The sequence below is a fragment of the Cottoperca gobio genome, chromosome 7 (assembly GCF_900634415.1).
Source record: "Cottoperca gobio chromosome 7, fCotGob3.1, whole genome shotgun sequence".
NCBI lineage: Eukaryota > Metazoa > Chordata > Actinopteri > Perciformes > Bovichtidae > Cottoperca > Cottoperca gobio.
Window position 1 is genome coordinate 14,892,438 of NC_041361.1, and position 25,743 is coordinate 14,918,180.

Sequence of the window (25,743 nt, forward strand, 5' to 3'; positions counted from 1 at the left end):
TCACAATGTTAGTCAAAGACATAGATCATGTAAAACATGTGGAAATGTTAGCGTTTGGAGGACTATCATGGCTTCAGTATTTCTGAAATACTGTCTACGTCACTGGTTAATATTCTTTCTGATTACTTTATCAACGTAGTGTTTCAAAGTGCTGCTCAGTCTCAGTCTCACACTGGTGCATGTTGGGGTGTCTTTGTCACCGTTAATGTGTATGAATTTAGAGATTTGTCTTCGAGGTGTGAACGTTTGTTTTCGCAACGGTCAAGTAACCACGTGACATTTCGCAGCAGCCCGGCCCCTCGCGTGACGTCGTCCTCCTTCCTTCCCGTCTCTTCGTTGCTAGCAGAGTTAGCACTAGCACGTTAGCCTCTAGCAGCTGTCGGTGGCAGTCAGTCAGTCAGCCAGCCAGCCAGTCCGAGTGGTGGTGCATTTGCAATCATCACTCCTCCCTCCCTCCCGTAGATAGACCGTGGACAGCCGGGTTGTTTCTTCGGGAGCCAGCTGCTTCCCCTCCTCGGGCTACCTGCGGTAAAATATCGTTGTCCTCGCCGTCACGACAGGAAGAAGCTCTGGGACATGGCCAGAACAGAACAAGTCCTGGTGCTAGAGCCACACCACGAACTCAAATTCAGAGGTAACGTTGAACTAGAGGGCAGGGCCGGGGGGCTAGGTAGCTAACGAAGAAGCCGTTAATGACAACTATATATATATATTTCTGCATTAACCAGTTAACGTTTACTATTGTGTCGTTATTTGTTGCTGCTACTATTTAATTAGACGGACACTAGCTGGCTGTAAATTGTGTGTTGGACAGCAGTGGCGATGACAGGTGAAACGACACTGTGTGCGACGATGCTAACTATCTAACTAGCTAGGTAGCATTCAGCTAACCCAGTGCTAGCTGTCATTGCAGCGTCAGGGCAGGCCCGCCGTCCCATTTCTCTAATTTACTCATTTGCTCCCTATGCTTTGCCTTTTATTCTCTGACAGCATGTGAAACACCGTGATGTGATCTAACACTTGATATACGCCTTCTTCTCGATGTTGTTGCGAACGCCCGGCTGCCAAGAAGTGACTATATTCTAGCAATTTCTAAATCAGGATGTCATTGCTCTCCCGTATTAACATGCTTATTTCACAACATAATAAGCTAGCAAGCTGTGATTGGGAGATTTACCGTTTTACTCTCACTGTGCAACCTAAATTCCTTTCCAGCTTTCCTATATCCAGGCAGAAAGATTGTGAAAATACAGACTGAGCTGGTATGCCAGGAATAATGGCTCCTTCTGAGATTTTGGGTGTGATATTGCTGTAGAAATGGGTCAAGTGATGGCCTAAGGTGATGGAATAGTAGCTGGTTGTTTCCTGATTGATTATTGCAGAGCTTTGAATGCAAAGATAACCTAGGGGAAGATACATACGCCCACTCACTTACTGATGCACAGTGTATCTGAAAAGAGCCGAAAGCACAGTGAGGTTATTTGTCCAACACACAGTTTAAAAAAAAAACCAAGGTTCAGTTTCCAAAAGAGGTTGAATAATACATTAAACATGGTCAGACGGTGTGAAGGGCAATGCTGTGAGGGTGATCTACATGCTACTCAAGCAACAAGAAAACATAGAAGTAAGTTTTCTACAGTGTCAGGTTTTGGCTGAGGGCGGGGCATGAATAATAAAGTAAAGGCTTTTGCTGCTCTTTCCATCGTTTTAATGTTTAATGGGCTCTGTTAATGCAGGATGTGTGGAGTCCCTCACAAACACTACTCATACATTTATCCTTGCTGACACACAATGTGTGTATACTCTATATCATACATGCCCACTCAGTTGTTTTTCTTAACCAGGAACCTAAGCCATGCACACAAATGACAAACAAACACCCAAACTAATAAATGTACATGCACCCTTGATTCAGTGCTGCTTCTCTGTGTCCTTCTCAGGCCCGTTTACAGATGTCGTCACTGCCACTCTGAAGCTCACCAACCCCACAGAGAGAAATGTGTGTTTCAAAGTCAAGACAACCGCGCCTCGCAGATACTGTGTGCGCCCAAACAGTGGCATCATTGACGCTGGAAACTCCGTCAATGTTTCTGGTTCGTAAACATTTTTGCATCTTCTGGCAACATTGGTGCAAAGCCCGGTCAAAGTTCAAAACCCACAGAATGGTTTTCACGTCTTATTCAGAGAGTTCTGTGATACTGATGCAATCAGATGTCTGTATTTTTGACCTAGTGGCTTAATAATGTGATTATCTCTGGTTGCTTTCAGACAATATGTCTAAATTAGGGCTAGGTATTAGGTATCTGAGGAAAAAATCACTACATTTGTGGATCGAATGGCCGAGAAAAAGGAGGCATTTATTGATAATTTCACCCAGCAGCAACACAAACATGTTTAGAAAATGGTATCATTTTTCTTGAATAGAAGGAGAAAACTGTGTTAAAGCTATATCAAGCCACCAGCCAGCATGTATTGCATTTCGGCACCAAAATAAATCTTCTACCAGTCATTGTACATCAGTAGAGCTGTTAGAAATATTGTTGAAAAATCACCAGGAGGCATATCTGTATAATCTTTACAGGTAACTACAATCCCAACAAAAATATATTTTTAAAACCTGCTTATTCTCATCACATTCCAAATAGTTTTAGAATAAAAGAAGAATTGAGAATGATAACATAGTTGTGTTGTTAAATTGAAGAAATATCATTACATCAAATAAATATTCACACCTATCATAACATATAATTAGTATTTGTAATGAACCTCGTATGTTTTATGGATATTGTAATATTTATTTTCCCCTCAAAGCCCATCAGTCTCCCTGCGAGGTTTGACGGTGATTTCAGGGGGAAGCCTCAACAGCTCAGTAATGTCTAAAAGCTCTAAAAGACAGTTTTAGTAATTAGAGTTCTTTGAATGAAAGCAGTCCTACGCCTCTAGCGTCTGCATTACTGTCATGGAAATCAAAGTGATCATCTGAATTCCTAACGTCCATTACAGCAGAATCATTGGACTCTTCAGTGAATAAGTAAATGATTTTCCAGGCAGTTCAGTGTAACCAAAATCATAAACCTGACTGATGTCTTTTCATTTGCAGGTTGCATAATAGTTGTTATGGTCCAATACAGGAAGTTACTCTTTCCCTAATGTTCTTGCTCTCCATTCTGTTATTGTTTTGGTCCACAGTTATGCTCCAGCCGTTTGACTACGACCCCAATGAAAAGAGTAAACACAAATTCATGGTGCAGTCCATGCTGGCTCCCTACGACATGACTGACATGGAAGGAGTTGTGAGTAGAGCATAAGATATGATTTGTTGTTTTATATTGTTGTTGATATACTTTGTTATTCCTTACACTATGTAACTGTGGACCCCGAGTTGTTCTTGTTGAACCACACTGTAGGCACTTTCATCTTTCCGATGAACTACCTGCAGCTGAACTCTTGAATAGTGCCGTTTACATGTGTCTGTCCCATTTTGCAGAAACTGTTTGGAAACATTTATAATAAAAGTCCCAAATCTCAAAATGTGATTCTTATAGATCAGGGGTGTCAAACATACAGTCCGAGGACCCGAACCAGCCCGCCAAAGAGTCCAATCCAGCGCATTAGATAACTTCGCAAACTGTAAAACTTGCAGAGAAGTCATTAATTCCAATTTTGTAAATCAAATGCACTGCTTTTTCTTATTTTCACCATTGTGGCTCGTGCTGTCCTCAGAGTAGCGGACCCCATGCTCGATATGCTTTTAAAGATCCCACATACTTACGTTCAGGCTCGGCTGCTGTCCATGCAAGAGCCTGCTAGTGTAAAGGTCAAGGTTTCTTTTAAAATGGACCAGTTCCTATTTCTTCACAGAGGTAAATGGGAAGCCAGTGTGCTTTGTCTTTATAGCCCCTTGCAGTGCTCAAAGAATATAATATTCGGCGCCACTATCAGACTCATCATGGTGAAAAACACAGAGAAGATGAATGAATGGTTGGCAGGTTGGAGGAAACATCAGTCTGTTTTTAGTCGGAGCTGAGAGATCAGCGAGACATCTCAGTCTTGTTAATGGATTGTGAACATTTTCACAATGAACTTCTTTACACGATAAGAAAGGGAAACATTTAGAGGGTTTGTTATTTATAGGTTATTATGTAATAGTTTTAGTGGTTGGCCCACTTGAGATCAAATTGTGCTGTATGTGGCACATGAACTAAAACTAGTTTGACATCCATGTTCTAGATCATTTCCTGTGAAGTAAAGACTTGTAATTACACGAAAGATGAACAGAACTAATCTGATGCTAAAGAGTCTTGGTATGAACTCTCACGGTATTTTCTTCCTGTCTGTCTCGATGTTCTTGCCCACAGTGGAAGGAGGCGAAGCCTGACGAGCTGATGGATTCAAAGTTGAGATGTGCATTTGAGATGCCACTAGAAAATGACAAAACTGTAAGTCTAACTCTTTGGTTGATGGGCATTTCATGTGCTACTGTAAGCATTCAATCATTAAGTGTCGGGTGTAGGTTCACAAAAATCACATTTTCCCACATTGTCTCATGTAGTTAAAAATAATGCAGACTAGATTTTAAAGAATAAAATCCGATTCACACTGCATGTCTCCTTAGAGTTAATTCTTTTATCTGTTGCTCAGTGTGTTCTCGGTCTGGTACCCATCAGCAACACATCACTGTATCACCCATTACATGCTTTTTGTATGATTTATTTGAGTGAACTTTCATCTCACTCCCTTCCACGTCTCTGCATGTCTCTTCATCCCCCTTCCTTCCTCTCGCCCACCCTCACTCTCTCTCCACAGCGTGAGAGTGAAACCAACAAAACTGTGTATTCCTCTACCTCCTCTGTTAAGACTGAGCTCTCCTCGCTGCCCAAGTCCGCCAGTGCCTCGCTGGATGACGGAGAGGTGAAGAAGATCATGGAGGAGTGCAAGCGGCTGCAGATGGAGGTGCAGAGGCTACGGGAAGAAAACAAACAGATCAGGGTGAGAGGCACAAAAACAAAGAGGCAATCCGTCTGCGTTTTCTTTCAGCCTTTATCATACACAGAAAGAGCTTCATTCTCAAACGTGTTGTCTACTGTTTGAAAGATAAAACCATCTGACATAAAATACAAAAAAACAAATGTATTTTAATTGAAATGACGGCCATTATAGAACCAGAGGTAAACATTTCTTTCGTAGACTTACACCGTGTGAGACTGAACCAGTTTCTCTGAAAATCATTCCAGTCATTGTATGAATGGTATTATTTTGTTCTTTTACTCTTCAATACAGCAAAAATCAAATCTGTCTTTTATATTTTCTGATATCATTGTGACCTATAACACATTCAGCACCAGTGCCAGGAATAATGTTCTCTCTTTCAGGGGTGAGTGCAACAACCTCTAAATCAGGGTTCTCAGCGGGGCGGAAGCAATATCTTTGAAAGGGGGTGTTTTTGGGGGGGCGTTTGTTTTATAGGCTCTGCTATGTTGTTAAATCTAAGATTTGAACAAAAGAGCGAGGCAAAGTCCTTGTAAGTGTAAATTTACGTGGCAATAAACCAAATTCTGAATTGATTCCGACCAGTGTTCAGGCAACTTGGTGTTGTTTTTACATTTTTATTTTGCTGAGCGATAAAGTGCTGCTTTAAAAAACAACATCACCCCCTCAGCTGCCGCTGCTCGAAAGCATGAATGTATTCCGAAGGATACACCTTGAACACCGTGTTATGACGTGGTTACAGATTTACAAGAGCGGTGCTCCGCTGACCAGCCTCCAGACACACACCCTGTAACACTATTCAATTCAAGTGGCTTTATTGACATAACTGTATACAAAAGTCTACAACGTTGCAAACGCACATTAACACAAACCAAACATAATAAATATAAGTAAACAATTTTCTAAAACAATATTCAAACCAGACACCTGCCAGCTGCGCCACAGTAACGCCATCAGCCGGCTTGATTCCAGCTGGGACAGCATTAATTTTTTTATATGCCAATAAGTGCTGTAGGTACGTGACGTGTGACCCGCGCAAAAGTAATAAGATACATTTGTATTTTCATTTATTTTTGCTTTTTCCCGCAAACAACATATAGCTTATCTGAGAAATGGCACAGAGTAAAACGAAATGCCGCCAGTATTCTGAATGTGTGCCTTGCCCCGCCAATGCACAACTTCTGATGTGCTTATTGTGCAAAAAGGTTTCCTCAAACGAGGCCATGAAACCCTCATCGTCTCCAGGAGCACCTTATCAAGATGCACCCGGAGAAAGCACACAAGGAGCGTCCCACCAGCCAGAGTGACGGCGTGTTACTGGTGTCATACAACATTTCCCCGCTCATAGCTAAACGTGGACAGCCGTTCACAATCGGAGAGAAGTTGGTGCTCCCTGCCATCAAAGAGGTCATCTCTACGGTGATGGAGCGTGATCCCACACAGGTGCTGAAATCGCTCCCACTCAGCAATGACGCCCTGCTGATGGCCTATGTCCGCTATAGCGCCTCCAACAGTAAGGAGAAGGCTGAGGAACTCTTGTTTTCAAAATATCTCGAAACGAGTCAAGGGCCAGACCATTTTTAATGCGCTTCATGCGTATCCGGAGGAGAAGTCAATTCCCATTAGCAACATCCTGGCATGCGCCACTGATGGTGCCCCCTCCATGGTTGGCAGGTACCGTGGCTTCACCGCTCTGCTGAAGGAGCAGGTCCCCGCACGTCCTCGCAGTCAACTGTGTCTTGCACCGCCACAACCTAGTGGCCAAATCTAAAACTCCAGCTCTTCGCGATTCTCTTAATATTGCAGTCAAGGCAATAAACAAAATAAAAGCCCGTGCCCTGAATGACAGACTGTTCCGACAGCTGTGTCAGAAAAATGATGAGACATGTGAGCGTCTTCTTCTCCACACTGATGTCCGCTGGCTCTCAAAATGAAACTGCCTTGCTCGTTTTTGTGAGCTGTTTGACAGCATCGTGGAGTTCCTGGGGCAGGTTGATGCAGATCTCGGGGGGGAAAAGGTGTTGTCCAGCCGCTGCGACATCATGTACCTTGCAGACTTTGTTGAAACGGTCACACTAAAGCTGCAAGGAAATGGCATAACCCTGGTCCAGTGCAAGGCAGTCCTCCACAGTCACCTCCAGGCTGGATCTGTACAGGCAGAGCATGAGCAGCTGACCATAGTGATACTTAATTTCAGAAACATCACTAAATAGATATAATAGGCCCGCTGTTATTACAATTACACTAATATATTTTATTTCTATGAATACTTTATGTTGTAATGTTTATTATATTGAAAATATAGGCCCAGAGTGTAATATGTGAACGAATCTTTAAATGTTTTTATTCAGGAAAATGAATCTACAATTTCAGAACTTAAAGCTAACATAATCATCAAATATTTTAGTACATTTTTTTATTTAACTCATTAAGTATTCTAGCGTCCAAATACAAAGAACAAGCAATACAATAACCAATTTAAAATGGAATCGTATGGTCTGCATCGAGAACGATTTGCTGGTTATACTCATTGCTGGTGTCTGAGGCACTTACCAATGACCGCCTCCTCATTACATCGACCAAATGTATTTATAGAGCCCAATATCACAAATTATACATTTGTCTCAGTGTGCTTTACAGACTGTACAGGTTACGACACCCTCTGTCCTTAGACCCTCGCATCGCACAAGGAAAAACTTCCTAAAAGAAACCCCATAATTAAAGGGGGAACATGTTAGAAACCTCAGGGAGAGCAACTGAGGAGGGATCCCTCCCCCAGGACGGACAGACGTGCAATAGATGTCGTGTGTACAGGATAAACAACATAGTACAAATACAACATCCATGTGACAGAAATGATGACACCTGATGGATGATTAAGGCGGACATGGAGATCCGCTTCAAGGACCTCCTGGACCTCGATGTTCCCGTCTGGGTGGTGCAGCCCTTTCAGGCAGACATGAACAAATGCGAGCCCGCTATCCAGGAGCATCTTATCGACATTCAGATGAGGCCCAGGCTACTTTCCTCACCTCTGGCTGGGGCAGCATGTGGGTCAAATATGCCGAACGTTACCCAGCTCTCTGGGAGAAGATCAAGCTGCTTCTTCTTTCCTTTCCCACAACATATCTGGTTGATCAGGGATTCAGCCAGGTCCTCCACATGCAGTCCAAGTACCAGAATCGCTTGGACTTGATGGCCTCCGGCGCACTACGGCTGAAACTAACTTCTCTGCAACCCGCAGCGAAGAAACTGACTGAGAAACACCAAGCGCAGGGCTCACACTAACTATGAAAGCAAGTTAGCTTTTTTCTTTTTAAAGTTGAGAGGAATCGTTGCTATTTTCCAGTAGCCTCAGACTTGTTCCTTTTTGTTGGCTGCTCGTGCAAATTGTTTTGCATTTCTGTTAGACCGCTGTGTTTAACACCAATTAAAGGTTGAATGTCTGACCCGTTTCTGATTGGCTGCAGTCTATAACACCGATTTTAAAGTTTGATTCTCAAACTTCTTACCGTTGCATTTGTTTAACACGGCTTGTGATTGGACATTTCTGACAGTACTTTAAGGCCGCAATATTATACCTGCTTTCAACAACGCTCTGAGCGCGTTTGTGTGTATGCTGAGCTGCTCTGACAGTATCTCTGACTCTGTCGTTCTCAGGAGGACGACGGGCTGCGGAAGAGAAAGGTGACCTCAATGGGCGCTCCTCACTCTTCTTCCTCCTCCGCCATGGCGACCTCGGCCATGAGGGACGAAGGCCTAAGCACCCGCGTCCTGGCGCTCTGCGTGCTCTTCTTTGTCATTGGAGTCATCATTGGCAAGCTGGCCCTGTAGAGACACAGACAGACAGAGCACAGTGACGGACGGACGGCGTGCTCGGGAGGACACGTGTCAATGACGGCAACGGGGATGTCTTATGGGTTTATGTTGGTTTCTCTTTCTTTTCTGTTTTTTTGTTTTAAAATATAAAAGGCAATATCACAATGGTTTGTCTGGATGGAAAATAATTTAACGTGTAAAAAAAGAATGAGGGAAGGCGATCCCAAGTTAAACCATGAGTGCAAGTTTTTGTCACAGGTCTTGCCTTTCTTTTTGTTTTTTAAATACCACCTCTGATCTGTTCTTTCCGTCCATCCCTCCTTCCTTAAATGATCTTCCGCAACTTGCACAGGTAACAGTTAGTGGTGTGTGTGGAAGTGGCTTCACGCTGGCTGAATGTCTAAAGTCTTTCATTGATTCTTTATTGATTCTTAAGTCTTCAAGTTCCTCACTCACTTTGTCTATAAGAAAGATCTAACACTTCTCTTCTGATAATCTCTCTTCCACTTATTACTGATAATCTGCAAGGAGAGGTGAACACACGTGATCAGTGAAAGACTTTTTTTCTAGATTCAAACTCAATGTAATGTCTTCTAAACAGTATGTGGTAAAAACAAATGTGAGCCAGTAGAAGCTGTGTGTGTGCGTGTGTGTGTGTGCGCGTGCGTGTGTCTTCTTGATTTCGACTGCGTGTGGATGTTTTTATGTGAGGAGACCACAAATGGTGAAATCGCAGGCTGTTTTAGAATGAAGGAAGAGGGGTGGTTTGAAAACAAATCTGTCATCTGAACAGATTTCCTGCTTGCAACAGAAAAATGGGGGTCTTTGTTGAAAATTCAGATTAGAACTTGATCATTTTTGTTGCTGGTCAGACCTGGAAATCTGTAGAAATACAATTTGTTTTTGGGTAATTTGTAAAATGATAACCTTGTAAAGTCAAGAATACGATAAATAAATTCATGCTGCACAGTGATCTAGTTAAAAAAACAACTAATTTAGTTCAAGACATCAGATTTTCCCAGTTAACACTTTAATTTTCCTAATAATTCCTTCTTCAGGTTGAGAGACAGGCACGAGACAAAAACAACAATCTTCCCCCTTAAAGCAGTGAACTTGTCACGCAAAACCATCTCGGACATTTTCAATATATAACATACAGTATGTAACAATAGCTTTGGCCACCTTGTTTAATTTTGGCCATGGAGTATTGTATTTGCGTCCTCTAGTGTATTACAGCAGTTGTTTGCTTTTTTCTTTCTTATATTATCACGTAGCCACGATGCTTCTGTTGTTTATAATATTCACATGCACTATATTCGAGTGTCCACTCTTCAGTCTGCATGAAATGACCTGGATTTATTATGATTATTAATTTTTTGAGTGAAGTTATATTGGCAAAACAAAAAAAAATACTGTCTTCTCAAAAGGGACCATCTTGAGTCTGGTTTATCAGTATGTGTGTGTGTGTGTGTGTTTTGTTTCCTTTGGATTATCTTTTTCTTTTGTTTGGTGTCGGGCTCCGGTGGTCGTGAGATAACTGAGACAACACAGCTGTATTATCTCGGCTGTCACATGACCATCTAAGCAGGTTGTTAAAGAGAAAAAAAAGAATAAATATCTGTATTTTTCGTTGCCTGAGGGAGCTTGGGGAGCAGAGAAGTGGGAATGCGGGCGGCTGGGACGAGGACTGACCTGTGAATACACTACATTAAAGAGAAAAAAAGGCATCAGCGCTTCAGATCACACATGCAAAGATACAGTCACAACAATGTAATCTCACAGTAATTGGATACTCTTTTGTATGTACATAAAAATAAAAGGACTTAAAAAGATAACTGGCAAAGTTATTAACATACTGTAGTAAAGGAAGAAAATAATTAAACAACCACCATGGATCATGTAGCATCATAATGAATTAAAATACATATACCCCCAACTGTCTGCTTCTGTGAAAAGTTTACTCTTTTTTTCTTCATTTAGTTTAGATTCGACCAGAGACTGTAAAGTGTGTGTGTGTGTGTGTTAACTCAGTTTGTAGTAAAGAGCCACTAAGCCAATGCACTTATTAAAGGTCATGCAGTACTGAAACACAATGAAAATATATTAAACTGCTCTTAATGAATTTAAGGCAACTGATCCTTGACTTGTTTTCAATCCTTTTTAAAAATCCTTTTAGATCCCCTCCCGACTTGCTATAGGACATAAATAAGAATTATTTGATATGAATGATTTTTTTAAAAAGATGTAGGTTCTTGGATCAAAATTCTAGTCATTGAAAAATCATCTACAAATGTATTCTCAGTGTACTTGCACTGGAGGCTTCATACATCCACATCACATGAGTGTAAGCTTCAAGTTGTGAAGTGACAGATCCTGCTTTAGAAGTGGCTGACAAAGATTTTTAGATACATTTATATATTTAGAAAGATATAAGTCAGTGGCAGGTGAGGTGAAAACTTAAATTCAGACCCTGAGTTTGAAACTGCAACAACGTTCTGCACAGTGAAGCTCAAATATTCCAAGTGAAGCAAAATAGCGTTTTGAGTGGAGGGGGTCTTTAAAGCCGTCAGTGATGATAACGCAGAAGATCAGCAAATTCCAAGTTCACATATATAATATGGTAAATATCTTAAGTTTGGAAACCTAAACTTTGCAAAATCTTGTTCTTTTATTTTTATTTTTTACTAGATCTTAGTGAAATAAGCACATAAATAAATCCAGTATTCTTGATTATGAGCATACTTTAATGATACAAAAAAGAGCATTTTCTTTTGTATATTATTACTCAATCCAGCCTTTTATTATGCATACCTTTGTGTGCTGGATGTATTCTGACAGCTGATGGAAAACACCTGCCATGACCAGTGACAAACCTTATTCTTTAGAGTGACGTTTAGTCTCTTTTTGTTCTTGTTTTGTGTCCCTTTGTAGTCATTTTATGTCTTTTTTTGGATGTTTTGTCCCTTTTCATAGTCAGTTCTGGGTCTCTTTGTGTCTCTTTGTGGTCGTTTTATATTTCTTTGTGATCATTTTGAGTCTCTTCCTGGTTGGTATGTTTCTCTCATGGATGTATTTTTATCCATGGTGTCTGTTTGAGTAACATTCTTTACAGGCGAAGGTCAGAGGGGCCCCTGACACTTTTGGCTTGTGCCCAGTATGCATCAGAGCATTACGCTCCCAGACTGCAGGGTTACTTGTAGGTTCCTAGAGTCTCTAAGAGTACAATGGGAGCCAGAGCCTTCAGCTATCAAGCTCCTCTCCAGTGGAACCAGCTTCCAGTTTGTGTTCGGGAGGCAGACACCCTCTCCACATTTAAGAGTAGGCTAAAGACTTTCCTTTTTGATAAAGCTTATAGTCAGGGCTGGCTCAGGCTTGCCTTGGATCAGCCCCTAGTTATGCTGCTATAGGCTTAGACTGCCGGGGGACATCCTCCCTGCTCTCCTTCTCTTCCTCTCTCCTCAACTCTCTCTCTTCTTCTCCCTCTCTATCTGTATGCATTTATGTAAATGTATGTTACTAACTCATCATCCGGGGCATCATCCCCAGAGTTTCTGTGTCTCATGTGGCAGGTTGGCACTGATAAAGTTTACGTCAGGATCAGGAATCGTGACAGCGCCTGCTGCCCTGGTCCTGCTGGACACCGGGAAGCCTTTTTGACATTTTCCTGGATTCATCCAAACTTTCTCTTTTTCAACACACATCATTTCTGTCAAATGTTGTATTTGTACTATGTTGTTTATCCTGTACACACGACATCTATTGCACGTCTGTCCGTCCTGGGAGAGGGATCCCTCCTCAGTCTCTCCCTGCGGTTTCTTCAATTTTTCCCCCTTTAATTATGGGGTTTCTTTTAGGAAGTTTTTCCTTGTGCGATGCGAGGGTCTAAGGACAGAGGGTGTCGTGTCCTGTATAGTCTGTAAAGCACACTGAGACAAATGTATAATTTGTGATATTGGGCTATATAAATAAATTTGATTTGATTTGATCATCAGTAATCCAAAAATGGGCACAGAACAGGTAAAATCGAAAGTATGTTGAAATAAAGAATAAATAAACAAATAGATAATAAAATGATTCAGTAAGATCAGTCGGTCTTTCCAAGTTCAGTTCTGACTTGTGGTGGCCTAGTGGTCTGGTGGTACGGCTTCCAAATACAACACCAGATAGTTGAGAGTTCAATACCAGGGCTGCCACCATTGTGCCCCTGAGCAAGGCACTTAACCCTGAGTTGCTCCAGGAGGACTGTCCCTGTAGTTAGTTCACTGTAAGTCGCTCTGGATAAGAGGTATGCTAAATGACCTGTAATGAAAAAGTAAAGCGACACAGTAATGGTGAGTGTCCAGCAGGTGGGGACAGAGATCGACAAGCCCCACCCACCTCATAGGGCAATATGACGTCACCGGGCCTTTTCCAGGAAGTTAAAAAACGTCAACAATCAGGCCAGGGCGAAGTGTCAGTGTAGCCTAGCAGCGAGGTAGCTAAGCTTGCTTTCTCGTGTGTTTAGCAAATTTTTTGATTTTTTTTTTTTTATATAAATAGTGTAATTGTAGCACCCCAGATATGTCGTTGTTTGCTAAAATATTTGGAGGAGGAGGAGGAAAAGGAGGAAAGGGACCGAGCCCACAGGAGGCGATCCAGAAACTCCGAGAGACGGAGGACATGCTAACGAAGAAACAGGAATTTTTAGAGAAAAAGATCGATCAGGAACTGCAAATTGCCAAGAAAAACGGCACGAAAAACAAAAGAGGTGAGATACCAGGGCGTATGTTGTGATAGTGTCTACGCCTTTCGTGTCAAAGTGCCTGGTCAACAACCCTAAGCTAAATGTTAGCCTGTTAGCTAAGTTGGCTAACTTTCCCCAGCTGTCAGAAGTGTTGGCAGCTTCACCCACAGTCCTTATCACAGAGACAAGTAGATGTCATGTCGATGGTGTGTGATATTTGATTATTTAATGATTAATTATCTTTGACTTCTTTTTACTGAGGTAACGCTAGTCTTGACTTTTTCCTGTGATGGTCATTTTCTCGTCCGATTGATCAGTGGCCATTTAAAAATCAAAAAGGTGTGGCCCAAGCGGTTCTATTAACTGTTAGATATCCTACTGCAGATAGACTGGCAATAAAAATATTGCCTCAGTGTGTCAGGACAAGGGCTCAGCGTCGGAGTTGCACATGTTAAAAGGACGTGATCACTGTCAGAGGTGGGCGTGTTTGCACCTTGTTAAGAAGTCTGCATAGAAACCACAGCGGGTCCTACAGCTGCCTGACACACTGTTATAGAAGCTAATGGTGCAAGAAACAAATGCAAAGTATCACAATATTCACGTTGTTTACCAGTAATGACGGGCCACATGGAAACACAAGTATTACATTAAATAGAAGACCCCATTCTTTCTTTTTTTCTCGAAAGTATTTGTATTACTGGGTATGTAGGTACGGTATCCAACGGCACAACGTCAACACATATCTCCATGGTTCATATTTTCATGCAAAAAGATCAACATATAGGTTTATTTATGTCAGACTAACTGGACATCAACTAGAGCAAGGAAGTCAAACTGGTATGTTGATATGGCAAAGTTTGACATTTTGGACTGAGGCTGGCTGTAGAAGAAAGATGTGAATCTGGTGGGTTGGTTGTTATATTTATTGTGATTTTTACTTGTGTGTAAATGGGCTGATTTTTGGGCTGATGTCACTGCTAGACTATTGACCTAGACGTCACAGAAAATGAAGGATAAATCCTCTGGGATCATGAATAGATAAATGGTGCATAACATGGAAGTATGGGTAGTAGTTTTGAACACACCTGAAAAGCATGAAAGTGTTGATTAAGAATTTATTAAAATTGACCTGATGTGCAAAATCAAAGGCAATTAAAACCAGTAAGAAGAAAATTGAATAAAATAGTAATAAAGTTTACCAATAAAAAAAAAGAATAATAGGACTTAAAACCAATAAAAGAAGCAAGAATACAATGAAATAATAATTAAGACTGGCAAACCAGACTGCTGAAAGGCGCAGATAAAGAGGAATGTTTTCAGTTCAGTTTTAAATGGCGATAGCTGTGGAGAACATCTGATGTGAAGAATCACTCAAGGTTCATAAAGAAGTTGGTGTTACAATGCAGTGCATTAAAAGAAAAAAAGCTTGGTTTTGTACTTGGCTTGAATACTTTGTGTACATTGACCTTGCCCTAAGTATTTCCTCCTCCAGCTCCACAAAGGTTGACAGAATGAGTCAACGCTGCCTGTCTGATAGTTTCACTGCAGCAGGTGTGAGTTAGTGGTTGTGGTCATGTGACCACAGAGGCTGATTCATTTCTACTTTTTCCATCTCATCAGTGCCCGTCACAAGCTATAACTAATTGTCCTCCTCGTTGACCTGAAAGAGTGCAATATTTGCTGACTAACACTGTAAATGTTTAACCATTTATTCAAAGAAATCCTCATGATTCACAGTTTTACTTCACTGTCATTGAATGTCATTTCTACGCAGTCAGTCTATTTTTGTGACAATCCTTTAATGGTTTTTTCTGTCTTTTTGTCCACAGCGGCTCTGCAGGCTTTGAAAAGAAAGAAGCGATATGAGAAGCAGCTCGCCCAGATCGACGGCACGCTGTCGACCATCGAGTTCCAAGAGAGGCTCTGGAGAACGCCAACACCAACACTGAAGTGCTCAAGAACATGGGCTTCGCTGCCAAGGCCATGAAGTCTGCTCATGAAAACATGTAAGAGCGAGCACCCAGTCACTTTACAAGTGGACTGAAGTGAAGTGCAGCCCTCTGCTTCCTAATTGCCTTCGTGGGCGATCAATAGAAAGATTATGAGGCACATGCTTTAATTATATTTAAATGCAGAGGATTTGACCCGTATGAAGTAATACCTCCCTAATCCAAACCATCAACACCGGACGTTATCAGTGACAGGCTCAAAAGTAATATGAAGTATATGATCAAGACTCATACACATTTCCTAAATACTCCTAACTCTGCCAACTTATCGCTCGCTCGCTCTCTGTCTGTGTGTGTGTGTGTGTGTGTGTGTGTGTGTGTGTGTGTGTGTGTGCGTGTGCGTGTGCGTGCGCATGCTCTGTTTTACTCACATACGAATGCTTGTTGTTTCAGGGACATTGACAAGGTGGACGACCTGATGCAGGACATCACAGAGCAGCAGGAGCTGGCCCAGGAAATCTCCGACGCCATCTCTAAACCTGTCGGCTTTGGAGAAGAGTTTGATGAGGTGGGCGACATTTGTGAAGAGGACATGTTTTTATTCTGTGTTTAACATACGGTAATAAATGATGGACCGATGAAAACACAAAGTTCAGCACAATCCCAGAGACTGTCCAGCGTTGTTTTGAGACTCACCAGGTTAAACAGTTTGTTGACTTCTACGCGTCTTGAGTCATTACTTGGGCATTAAGTCTGCCTGGTGTCTGAATGGTCTGACTCATAGACCAACTTCTCCACAGTTGATGGTATTCACTCATTTGGGGACAATATGGCAGAAAGAATGAATACACTCTTTCTCCAATTCTCAGTCAACTAACTTGAAGTATTTTTGATTAAACTCTCAGCGAGACGTTTTACTCACCAAGTGTACAGACACACAAGATAAGGTGCAGATTATACCACGCGGGAAATAAAAAGAACATTTTATATGTTATCTGTATTTTCTTTACTAGGATCAATATCTTTGCGGTTTTGGTTTTGCATGAATTATTTAGTAATCCTCATCGTTTCTTTGTCAGGATGAGCTGCTGGCGGAGCTGGACGAGCTGGAACAGGAGGAGCTGGACAAAAACCTTCTGGAGATCGGGGGACCGGAGAACGTCCCCCTCCCCAACGTGCCTTCTTCTTCATTACCTTCCAGACCTGGTAAGAGCATTTTGAAAATCTGATACAAGAACTTTAAAGGAATAGTTCCTCACTCTGGGAAATATGGTTGTTAGCTTTCTGGCAGAGAGTTAGATGAGACCATTTTGCCGTTTTACGTGGGAATATTTCTCGGCTCTGCGCATTTTCTAAGTAACCAGAGGAGACTGGAGGAGTTTTTACTCCTCGCTGTTTGTGTGAGTTAAATGAAGGAGATATAAAACTTGTTAATTAGAGATGGTACACAGATCTTATGACCACTGGACAGAACCAGGCGAGCGGTTTCTTTATGCTTAGAAACCGTACAAACTAGAGACGCACCGATAAGGAATTTCAGGACCCATAATAATACAAGCGATAATTATCTGTTTGTTGTGGCCGATACCATAACAGATTATATTGATTTTACAAATGTAAAGACATATACTGTACATACATATTTTCAATTGAAACGTTTAAAAAAAGTTATTATAAATTAGTTTGTAATAACCTTAGTTTATTTTTTAATACATAGACTAATTAATAATCGACATTACTTATTGACAAGCGTGTTTTTCAAATGAAGCTTTGAATGTCTTTACGTGTGTGTGTGTGTGTGTGTGTGTGTCTCACCCCAATACATCCCATAATCCCCGTACACAACAGGGTCTTACTGCGATTCCTTGTCATCCACATTATTATCAAATGTAATTATTGTGTGATTTTCCACTATCGGAACAATAACAACGAATTAATTTTCATACTTATCGGCGAGTAATATATCGACCACCGATGTATTCTGCATCCCTGGCACGGACATGGCGATCAATCTTCTCGTCTAACTCTTCGCCAGAAGGACAATATTCATATTTTTCAAAATGTCAAATGTTTGCTTTAAGCTCAGCTGTTAAAGTAAACGTTTGAGGTTACTAACCTTTATTTTACCAGGATAGGTCTCATTGAGATTAAAAATCTCTTTCTCAAGAGTGTCCTGGCCAAAATAGGCAGCAGCACAGTTACAGACAAAAAAACCAATCACAATCACAACATTAATTAAAACATTTACAGACAGAGCGCTCTGCTTCAATGTGTTTGAGAGTCTCTGAGCTTCAGCTCATTCTGCAGCTGGTTCCAAGCAGCCGGAGCAGCGTAACTAAAAGCCCTTTTCCCAAGTTCTGTACGGACCTTTGGGACAGTTAAAAGAAACAAGTCCTCGGAGCGAAGCCGATACAGTCCACTGCATTTCCTACTAATGTAGATCCTTAGGTCTTGTGAAAGAGTACCCAGAATAGCTTTATAAATAAGGATGTGCCAGTGTTTCAGTCTACGGGAGGTCAGGGAAGACCATCCAACACGAGCATATAAGGTGCAGTGGTGCGTCAGGGTTTTGAGATTTGTTATGAATCTCAGTGCCCCGTGGTCGACGGTATCCAGAGAGCTGAGGCACTGAGACGATGCATTCATATAAACAACATCTCCATAGTCCAGCACAGACAGAAACGTTGCAGAGACTAATCTCTTTCTGGCCTCGAAAGAAAAACAGGACTTGTTTCTAAAATAAAAACCTCATTTTATTCTTAATTTTTTCAAAGGTTCTAAAATGTGAGGTTTAAAAGAAAGAGAATCGTCAGTGATAACAACAAGATACTTGAACTGAGACACAGATTCAATCTCAGAACCCTGTGAAGTGGCGATAGGAGGGAGGTTCAAGTGTTTGGTTTTTGCTTTCGAGATCATCATGAGCTTAGTCTTTGCAGCATTTAAAACAAGTTTCAAATCACGCAAGTTACATTGTACAATGTTAAAAGCAGTCTGGAGCTGACAGGTAGAGGCGGATCCTGGAAACCAGCTGAGATCAGTCTAACATGACCGTACCATTTCACTCCCATCTCTAACAACTGTTGTGTCTTTTCACCCCCAAAGCCAAGAAAGAGGAGGACGAGGACGACATGGAGGACCTGCAGCGCTGGGCGATGGAAGCCATGTAATCGCAGCATACCTGCATCAGAAAGGGAAGAAGAAGGAGCCAGGGGGAATGAATGGACTGATAGGATGTTGTGTATGAGTATATTTTTGTGTGTCTGATGACAGCTGACTTTATGTAACACTACGAAAAAGCGACAATGCTGTAGACTTTGTTTCCCCTGTCCCCTTCACAAATACAGAGACCCCTGTGTGTCAGGGGCTTTTATATTGAAGCTCTATCACCTAATATTTTTTTCCCCTCAATTTTAACACAATACTAGCACTTAATGGTCATTGTACTGGGCAGGGCTGTTTCAGTGCACACAGAGTTCATACTGAGGTGTAATATTGTGAGCTCTGTGGTGCAATAAAGGAGTTGTTATCAGATCAGTGTAACCTGCTGCGTGGCTAACGTCACTGGAGGACAGGGGGATTTTCATGGAGGCTTAATCCTCACAGATCTGTTTCCGACATATTTACTTGTGTTTGTGGCGTTAAACTGGCTGGATGTTTATTTTTTCTTTCTCCCTTCTTGACAGAAATAACAGTCCTTTGCTCAGTTTTTTTGTTAATGCTGTTGAAAATAGGAGAACAGCTGAGCATGAGCTGGATGATAAGCTATGAGCTGTGTGTTTGCCAGAATCCGAACCTCTTCTTTTGTTTCAGGCTGCGCGCTTTGTCCCTTTTCCCTCCTCCTCTTCGCCTCCTGTCGCCACTTCAGGCACTTCTCCTTCCCTCAAAGGCGTTCCCACCAGTGGTTCTTGTTATTTGGTGTAAATATCCCAAATGTTTCTCTTTTTTATATACTGTATTTCTGCCGTCACTGAGAGGTTCTGTCGAGGTTGTGTGAAGCATGAAGCAATTTGGAAATCACGATACAGATCACAACGCACGGCTAGAAAGAGAGATGTTAAACCTCGCAGTTTCATCCGACTCTGTCTGTCTCGGTCCTTCTCGTAAGGATTTTTGTTTCAAATTGTATAATGTTGAAAAAATAATAATAATAAACTATTGTCACACCTTATTAACTACATCTTGAAGGAGATGGTGCTTTGTAAAAGATTAGATTATAGTCAATCTACAACATTTTGGAGTTTAAAGAGTTAATTTCTTTTAGTTTTTTCAAAGTCATGATGTACATTTTTTACATAGAAAAAAAACCCTTAACACAGTACGAATGGACAAGCATGTTTGCATTTATATGTTTTATTTATCCAGATGAGAGTATTATTTGCAAAATCATTAAAGGTTTTCAATTCTTTTATTGTAGTTTTGTCATCTATAATAATGTCAGAACATTTTCCAGAGCCCCATATCCCAAAGATATTCAATCTACAATCCACGAAAAACAGCAAATCCTCACATTTGAGAAGCTGGAGCCGTCCCATTTGTGGCATTTTAACTTAAAAACGATTTCAAAATACTTTCCATTGAATCTTTCGTCGATCAACTACTCAATTAATGGGCACATCGTTGTAGTTGTGGTTCAAATCAACACAGAGACACAAAGATGTAGGCCATTGTATACACGCATTTTCTGATAAATCTCAAGCAACATATGAGGAAATACATTCTAAGTACACTAAAATTAGAACATGTAAGTAATGAGATGTTAATCCCTAGTATTGTATGTTTTATTTACAATTTGCATTAAAGAATTTACTAATTTACAGGACTCCCAAAGTCATTACATTACAGGTCATTTAGCAGACGCTCTTATCCAGAGCGACTTACAGTGAACTAACTACAGGGACAGTCCCCCCGGAGCAACTCAGGGTCTCTTGCTCAGGGGCACAATGGTGGCAGCCCTAGTATTTAACTCACAACTTTCCGGTTTTCTATTTGGACAGTAACCCTGAATGACCTCTTGGCCTGGTCCCTCTTTATAAAATAGATATTTGAATTCAATGGTACAATCCTGTTTATATAAATGCATAATAAAAATGAGGCACCTCTAGCAGACAGTAGTACCTTACCAATAGTATATTTCTAGCTGTCCTCTCTATTGGACAACATGTCCCACCCCCTCCAGGACACTGTGTCCGCACTGTGCAGCTCCTTCAGTGACAGGCTGCTTCACCCGCGGTGTCTCACGGAGAGATACCGTAGGTCCTTTCTCCCTGCAGCGGTCAGACTGTACCATCACCACGGCCCCTGGTAGACCACCGCACCAAGAACAGACTATTTTACCACTATTGGTGCAATTATCACTGCCATGTGCAATATTCACTTTTTATAATTTAATAACCACGTGATAAAATGAGCAGTCCACGATAATGCCCTTTTTAAATCTTTAAAGAAAATACCTTAGATGGAGAAAAAAAAGACTAGTAATTTTCAAAGTCACTGCATTAACTTTATTTATAATCTGATTTTTATATGGAAGACTTTTCTAACCTTTTCGCAGCAGTTTTGTTTGTAAAATGTTGCTCTTGAACATCCAAATGGAGCGCAACGTCGCAAAGTTATCGCGTCAGGATTTGGCGACTCCACGCATGCGTACTGCGGATCCAACGCTGATGCAAGATATTTTCGGCGCAGCATTGTGGGACTGATCGAGGGACAAAAAGTAGCCGGATTTCAGTCACTTTTCAGCCCGCAAACATGTCTGGAGACGAGGTAAATCATCTCGGGTTATCCACAATTTAGTCCGTGTTGGTGTGTAGACTTGTTGGGTGAAAGTATGTGAATTATCGCGTCAGATGGGTGTTGAGACGACTTTGGGCCTCGGCACTGCTGCTCCTCCCTGTCCGCCGCACCAGCTCTCACATGGCTGCAGCCGAGCTAGCAACGGCCCTGACTGCCAAAATGACACGAAAGCATCCAGAACACCTCTTTATCACGATATATCACATCGTGCAGATTAATAATTCTCATCGTGGTTTATCAATCCGCCCTGTCACAGCTGCTGGGTAACTCAAATCATACGTTTGACGTTAGCTAGCTAGCGTTAGCCGGTCGGTAACTAAGCTGCGGCGCTAACGGCCAGTGTTACCAGAAACAAAAAAGCTACCGTTACGTTGCATTAACGTTAAATAACGGTAGCTCTGTTTTAGTCTAGATAGACAGTTTTCACCGAGACAGAGTTGTGACAGATATAATTGTCAGAAACACTATCATAATTAAATATCACGAAATGAATCAATTTAACGTGTCATTGGGGTTCATCCCCATGATCCCTCTGTGTGCTATGTTCTTTAGATAAACTCACATTTGAGGAGATTCGTGTTTTAAAATGACGAACAAATGAAGTGAGACGTTTCAAATGCAGTTTGAATGAGATGTTTTCTTCTTCACATCAGCCAATGTGGCGATAATGTCTTAATATAAGAAAACTATCTTGCCCGCAAATTTAAAGGGCGTAGGTTTCAAAGACTTTAAAAACAGTAGTCTATAAGCTGGAGGAGGATGAGTTCAACTTTGATTTAGAGAAACATTGTTGAGAGCAAAAAACCCTTTTAAAACCCTCGTTTAGTGTCATATTAAGAGGATGTTAAGCTGGGGGAACATATGCAAATCAGTTTATTTATATAGCACATGTATCACACCGACGTATAGAAAGCAATAATACATTTTAAGAGAAATAAAATAGAAATTAACAGCAGATTATAAAGCAGTAAGACTTCCGACCCACATGAACATACTTCCATGCAATTTCAGATGTGTTCAAAAAAATGTGTTTTTTTTTATTGTCATTAGTAACATAAGTTATGTGGGTGTGATGACAAACCAGTCATTCAGCAGTTACAGTATTTCAGAAAATTGCATCAGTTGACTGAGATAACAATAAGAGGAAGATCTCCAAACATCAATGTTGAAGCTATTTATTACTCTGAATCTGTCAGGTGTCTCTTGTGGGGCTTCATTTAGATTATTTTCAATAAAGATTCATCTATTATTTTCTGCATCAATTGTTTAATTAGTGATATTTTAAGTTGACATGTTTAGATTTCTTGTTTTGTCTGACAAACTGTCCAAATATATTCAATTAACTATCATTAAAGTCAAATAGTCCAATTTGAGATTCTGTGACCAGAGCGTTTTTGGCATTTTTGCTAAACATGACACAAACTGAGATTCATTTTGCAGATTAATTTTCTGTCAATTGACTATTCAATGTCTTTAATTTTCTATTGCAGGACAATTTAGACAGCAGTTAGACAGTAGCCGAGTCACTGTTTTATATCAGAGCACAACATATGTAACATCACTTAACTTTAGTTTAGTGTTACCAGTTGATTTAGTAAAAAAATAACCTTTTTAAGAAAAACATAGCTGTAATACATTAAACACAAAACATTTCTAATCACAGAAGTGGAAGCTCAGACAAAACCAAATTAAATGAGCAATTTATAAAAAAGAACAAATTATTTATCACAAGGCAAGAAGTTAAAACATGTCACAGTTGTAAAACTTAATTTTCTCTTTTCTTTTCCTCCGCTTCAGATGATTTTTGACCCTAACATGACCAAGAAGAAGAAGAAGAAGAAGAAGCCCTTCATGCTGGATGAGGAAGGAGGAGAGGGGGTCGGAGGAGAAGAGGCCAAGGAGGTGGAAGCGAAGGAGGCCGAACCAGAGACTGGAGACGACCGGGAGATGGATATAGATGAAGATGAAATCAGGAAGAAAGGTTAGAACGAAAAGAGAGACGTGTCCGTCTGTTCTTCACAAGAGATGTTGCATCGTATGTTTAACTCAGCCGGCATTAAATTGGAATTCATTTGTTTTGTCTTCTCCAGAGCCGTCCGATGATTTGAACGACTTGAACTTCTTCAACCAGAAGAAAAAGAAGAAGAAGCCCAAGAAAGTATTTGAAAACGAAGTCGAGGAGGGATTAAAGGTTAGTCACTGCTAAAGCACCACCACTCTCTCTTTCTTGTCTTAACCACATTCACACGGCCATTTCTCGTCAACTCCTTGCTGAGTTTCACTTCTCATTGGTCCGACTCAGGAGCTGAAAATTGAAGGAGAGCAGACAGAGGTGCTGGATGAGGACAACCTGGATCTGATGCTGCCTACCAAAAAGAAGAAGACAAAGAAAGTGGACTTTGACGAAGGCGAACTACTGGAGAAGGATGACCGTGAGAATAACTCCCCTCGCATTTTAAAGCGGAGAACTAAAGGAAGAGACGAGTAATAATAAGTTTGTATGATGTGTTTCCAGCATTGGAGGATGATGAGGGGAAAAACAACGATGGGATCTCCTTCAGCTCCATCACGGGACCGTCCTGGTCCGGCTCTGAAAGAGACTACTCTTATGATGAGGTGGGACAAATGTAAAAATGTATTTTCATCCACTCAAAACGTCATACTTCCTTGTTGTGTGTGTGCTCAAGCGGAAAAGAAAGTTGCATCGAAGAATGTGGCGCAATGAGGGAGGAAAAACCAGGAAGGGATCTTAATTATAACCAATTTCATTTCCTGTGAACTAGAACAAATACAAAACTTTAGTTGTTTTGTACTGTTGCCTGCTAAGTTATGTTATTGCTGTTATGTGTGCTTAAATATGAACACACAAACATAATGCACACATTTTTAGATTTGGTGTCAAGTCCTGAGCTCATCATCATATCATGGTTGTCGTGAATAAACGTCCATTAAGCCACTTAGAAATCACAGGAATAAGAAACTCCTTTTGCACTATCAATATTATACTGACACTCCTCTTGCCATTAATATGCATATGTTTGCCCTGTGTTGAAAACCTGTGAAGTCAACAATTACAAATGTATCTTAAGACTACAGTTGGCGTAACTCTCTGCACCCTCTCTGTCTCAGCTCCTGAACCGAGTCTTCAACATCATGAGGGAGAAGAACCCGGACATGGTGGCCGGAGAGAAGAGGAAGTTTGTGATGAAGCCTCCTCAGGTGGTCCGAGTGGGAACCAAGAAAACCTCCTTCGTCAACTTCACAGACATCTGCAAACTGTGAGCCTCCCACCTCTCTCACTGTTGACAGCAGTGCTACAATTTAAATGTTATTTACAAACTGACTGTTCATGTGCTTCATCACAGGTTGCATCGTCAGCCTAAACATCTCCTCGCTTTCCTTTTGGCTGAGCTGGGAACAAGGTGAGTTTTTGTTTTTACCATCATGAAATTCAGGAATCTACAGTTATTGGATTTTGTGTAATATCTGGCACTAGTTCCTAAAATGAAAGGAAAGTTTAATTTGTGTTTTTGCTTCTTCTTTTCTGTTCACAGCGGTTCCATAGACGGAAATAACCAGCTTGTGATCAAAGGCAGATTTCAACAGAAACAGATAGAAAATGTGTTGAGAAGATATATCAGTAAGTAGCCATTTAATGTAGGAAAAACAAATCAACTTAAATCTTTTTAAATGAATGCTTTGGTTTTACACCATATTTGTTCAATGTCTGTATTTAACTTTGGTCTGTGGGTTGAATATAAGAATGATAAATCCCATTTACAAAGACAGGTGCTTTGTAGCCAGGACGGGTATCGAGCAGTATTAAACCATTTTACTTTGGAGGAAATTCACTTGCGTAAAATCATACAAACTGACAACACGCCTCGGATAATACCCTCGCTAGTCGGCACCAGAATCACTTATCGGTTAAACCTATTATTAAAATGGTTATCATTTTATTAATGTACACATACCAAATCAAATGTTGCTTTATAAAGAGACAAGCATCCGTCAGCTTCGATTTCAAATGGCTTTTATAATCTACACAATATTTTCATGGACAATATTTAACCTTATAGATTAAATTGTGCTCCATTTTGACTATCTTCTGAAAATTAGTTGTGAGGAACATCCCTCATAAACAGTTAAATAAAGTCATTTTCCACCGTGGGTCCAATCGGGTTATAGGACTGCAATGCAAAATCAGGCGCATTTTTAATCAACATTTAATTTAAATGCCACACCTTGTACTTCTCTACCGAGAACAAAAGAACATCTAACAGAACGTCTTGTGAACTACAGGAAGTAGTGCCGTGCTAATATCTGTCTTCCCCCCACAGAGGAATATGTGACGTGTCACACCTGCCGCTCTCCAGAGACCATCCTGCAGAAGGACACTCGCCTCTATTTCCTGCAGTGTGAAACGTGCCACTCCCGCTGCTCCGTCGCCAGCATCAAGACCGGTTT

The 25,743-nt window shown here is 40.9% G+C and overlaps 3 protein-coding genes across 5 annotated transcripts in view; all 3 read left to right on the forward strand.

Annotated features, from left to right (window-relative positions):
• The first annotated feature begins 248 nt into the window (after positions 1 to 248).
• Positions 249 to 10,744, forward strand: LOC115010749 (vesicle-associated membrane protein-associated protein B/C-like). Of its 3 annotated transcripts, none has more exons than XM_029435498.1 (6): positions 249 to 634; positions 1,941 to 2,093; positions 3,190 to 3,293; positions 4,359 to 4,439; positions 4,807 to 4,989; positions 8,650 to 10,744. In XM_029435498.1, the coding sequence occupies exons 1-6, from the start codon at positions 577 to 579 to the stop codon at positions 8,821 to 8,823; spliced, it is 753 nt and encodes a 250-aa protein (XP_029291358.1). In that variant the 5' UTR covers positions 249 to 576; the 3' UTR covers positions 8,824 to 10,744. The 3 variants fall into 3 exon arrangements, with proteins under 3 accessions (XP_029291358.1, XP_029291357.1, XP_029291356.1); XM_029435497.1 differs by lacking the exon at positions 249 to 634 and adding an exon at positions 724 to 1,624 and having other exon boundaries at positions 4,858 to 4,989; XM_029435496.1 differs by lacking the exon at positions 249 to 634 and adding an exon at positions 738 to 1,624.
• A 2,499-nt stretch (positions 10,745 to 13,243) lies between these two features.
• Positions 13,244 to 19,889, forward strand: LOC115011265 (charged multivesicular body protein 4c-like). The gene is given in 6 exon segments (XM_029436346.1): positions 13,244 to 13,555; positions 15,361 to 15,441; positions 15,444 to 15,537; positions 15,934 to 16,048; positions 16,560 to 16,686; positions 18,586 to 19,889. Coding segments are annotated over 6 exon segments (669 nt in total). The 5' UTR covers positions 13,244 to 13,368; the 3' UTR covers positions 18,651 to 19,889.
• A 1,199-nt stretch (positions 19,890 to 21,088) lies between these two features.
• eif2s2 (eukaryotic translation initiation factor 2, subunit 2 beta) overlaps positions 21,089 to 25,743 on the forward strand; it is a 5,889-nt gene continuing 1,234 nt past the window's right edge. The window contains exons 1-9 of the mRNA XM_029436515.1: positions 21,089 to 21,246; positions 23,074 to 23,257; positions 23,367 to 23,467; positions 23,579 to 23,708; positions 23,792 to 23,892; positions 24,406 to 24,554; positions 24,642 to 24,698; positions 24,831 to 24,916; positions 25,617 to 25,743. The exon at positions 25,617 to 25,743 is cut by the window's right edge and continues 1,234 nt beyond it. Of these exons, the coding sequence (XP_029292375.1) occupies positions 21,232 to 21,246; positions 23,074 to 23,257; positions 23,367 to 23,467; positions 23,579 to 23,708; positions 23,792 to 23,892; positions 24,406 to 24,554; positions 24,642 to 24,698; positions 24,831 to 24,916; positions 25,617 to 25,743 (950 nt within the window). The 5' untranslated portion in view covers positions 21,089 to 21,231. The remainder of the gene's footprint in view (positions 21,247 to 23,073; positions 23,258 to 23,366; positions 23,468 to 23,578; positions 23,709 to 23,791; positions 23,893 to 24,405; positions 24,555 to 24,641; positions 24,699 to 24,830; positions 24,917 to 25,616) is intronic.

Coding starts and splice junctions, on each gene's coding strand:
- LOC115010749 (XM_029435496.1), top strand. CDS start 1,438: ATGCACAGTGTATCTGAAAAGAGCCGAAAGCACAGTGAGGTTATTTGT. Junction 1,625..1,940: donor AGCAACAAGAAAACATAGAA/GTAAGTTTTCTA, acceptor TGTCCTTCTCAG/GCCCGTTTACAGATGTCGTC. Junction 2,094..3,189: donor AAACTCCGTCAATGTTTCTG/GTTCGTAAACAT, acceptor TTTGGTCCACAG/TTATGCTCCAGCCGTTTGAC.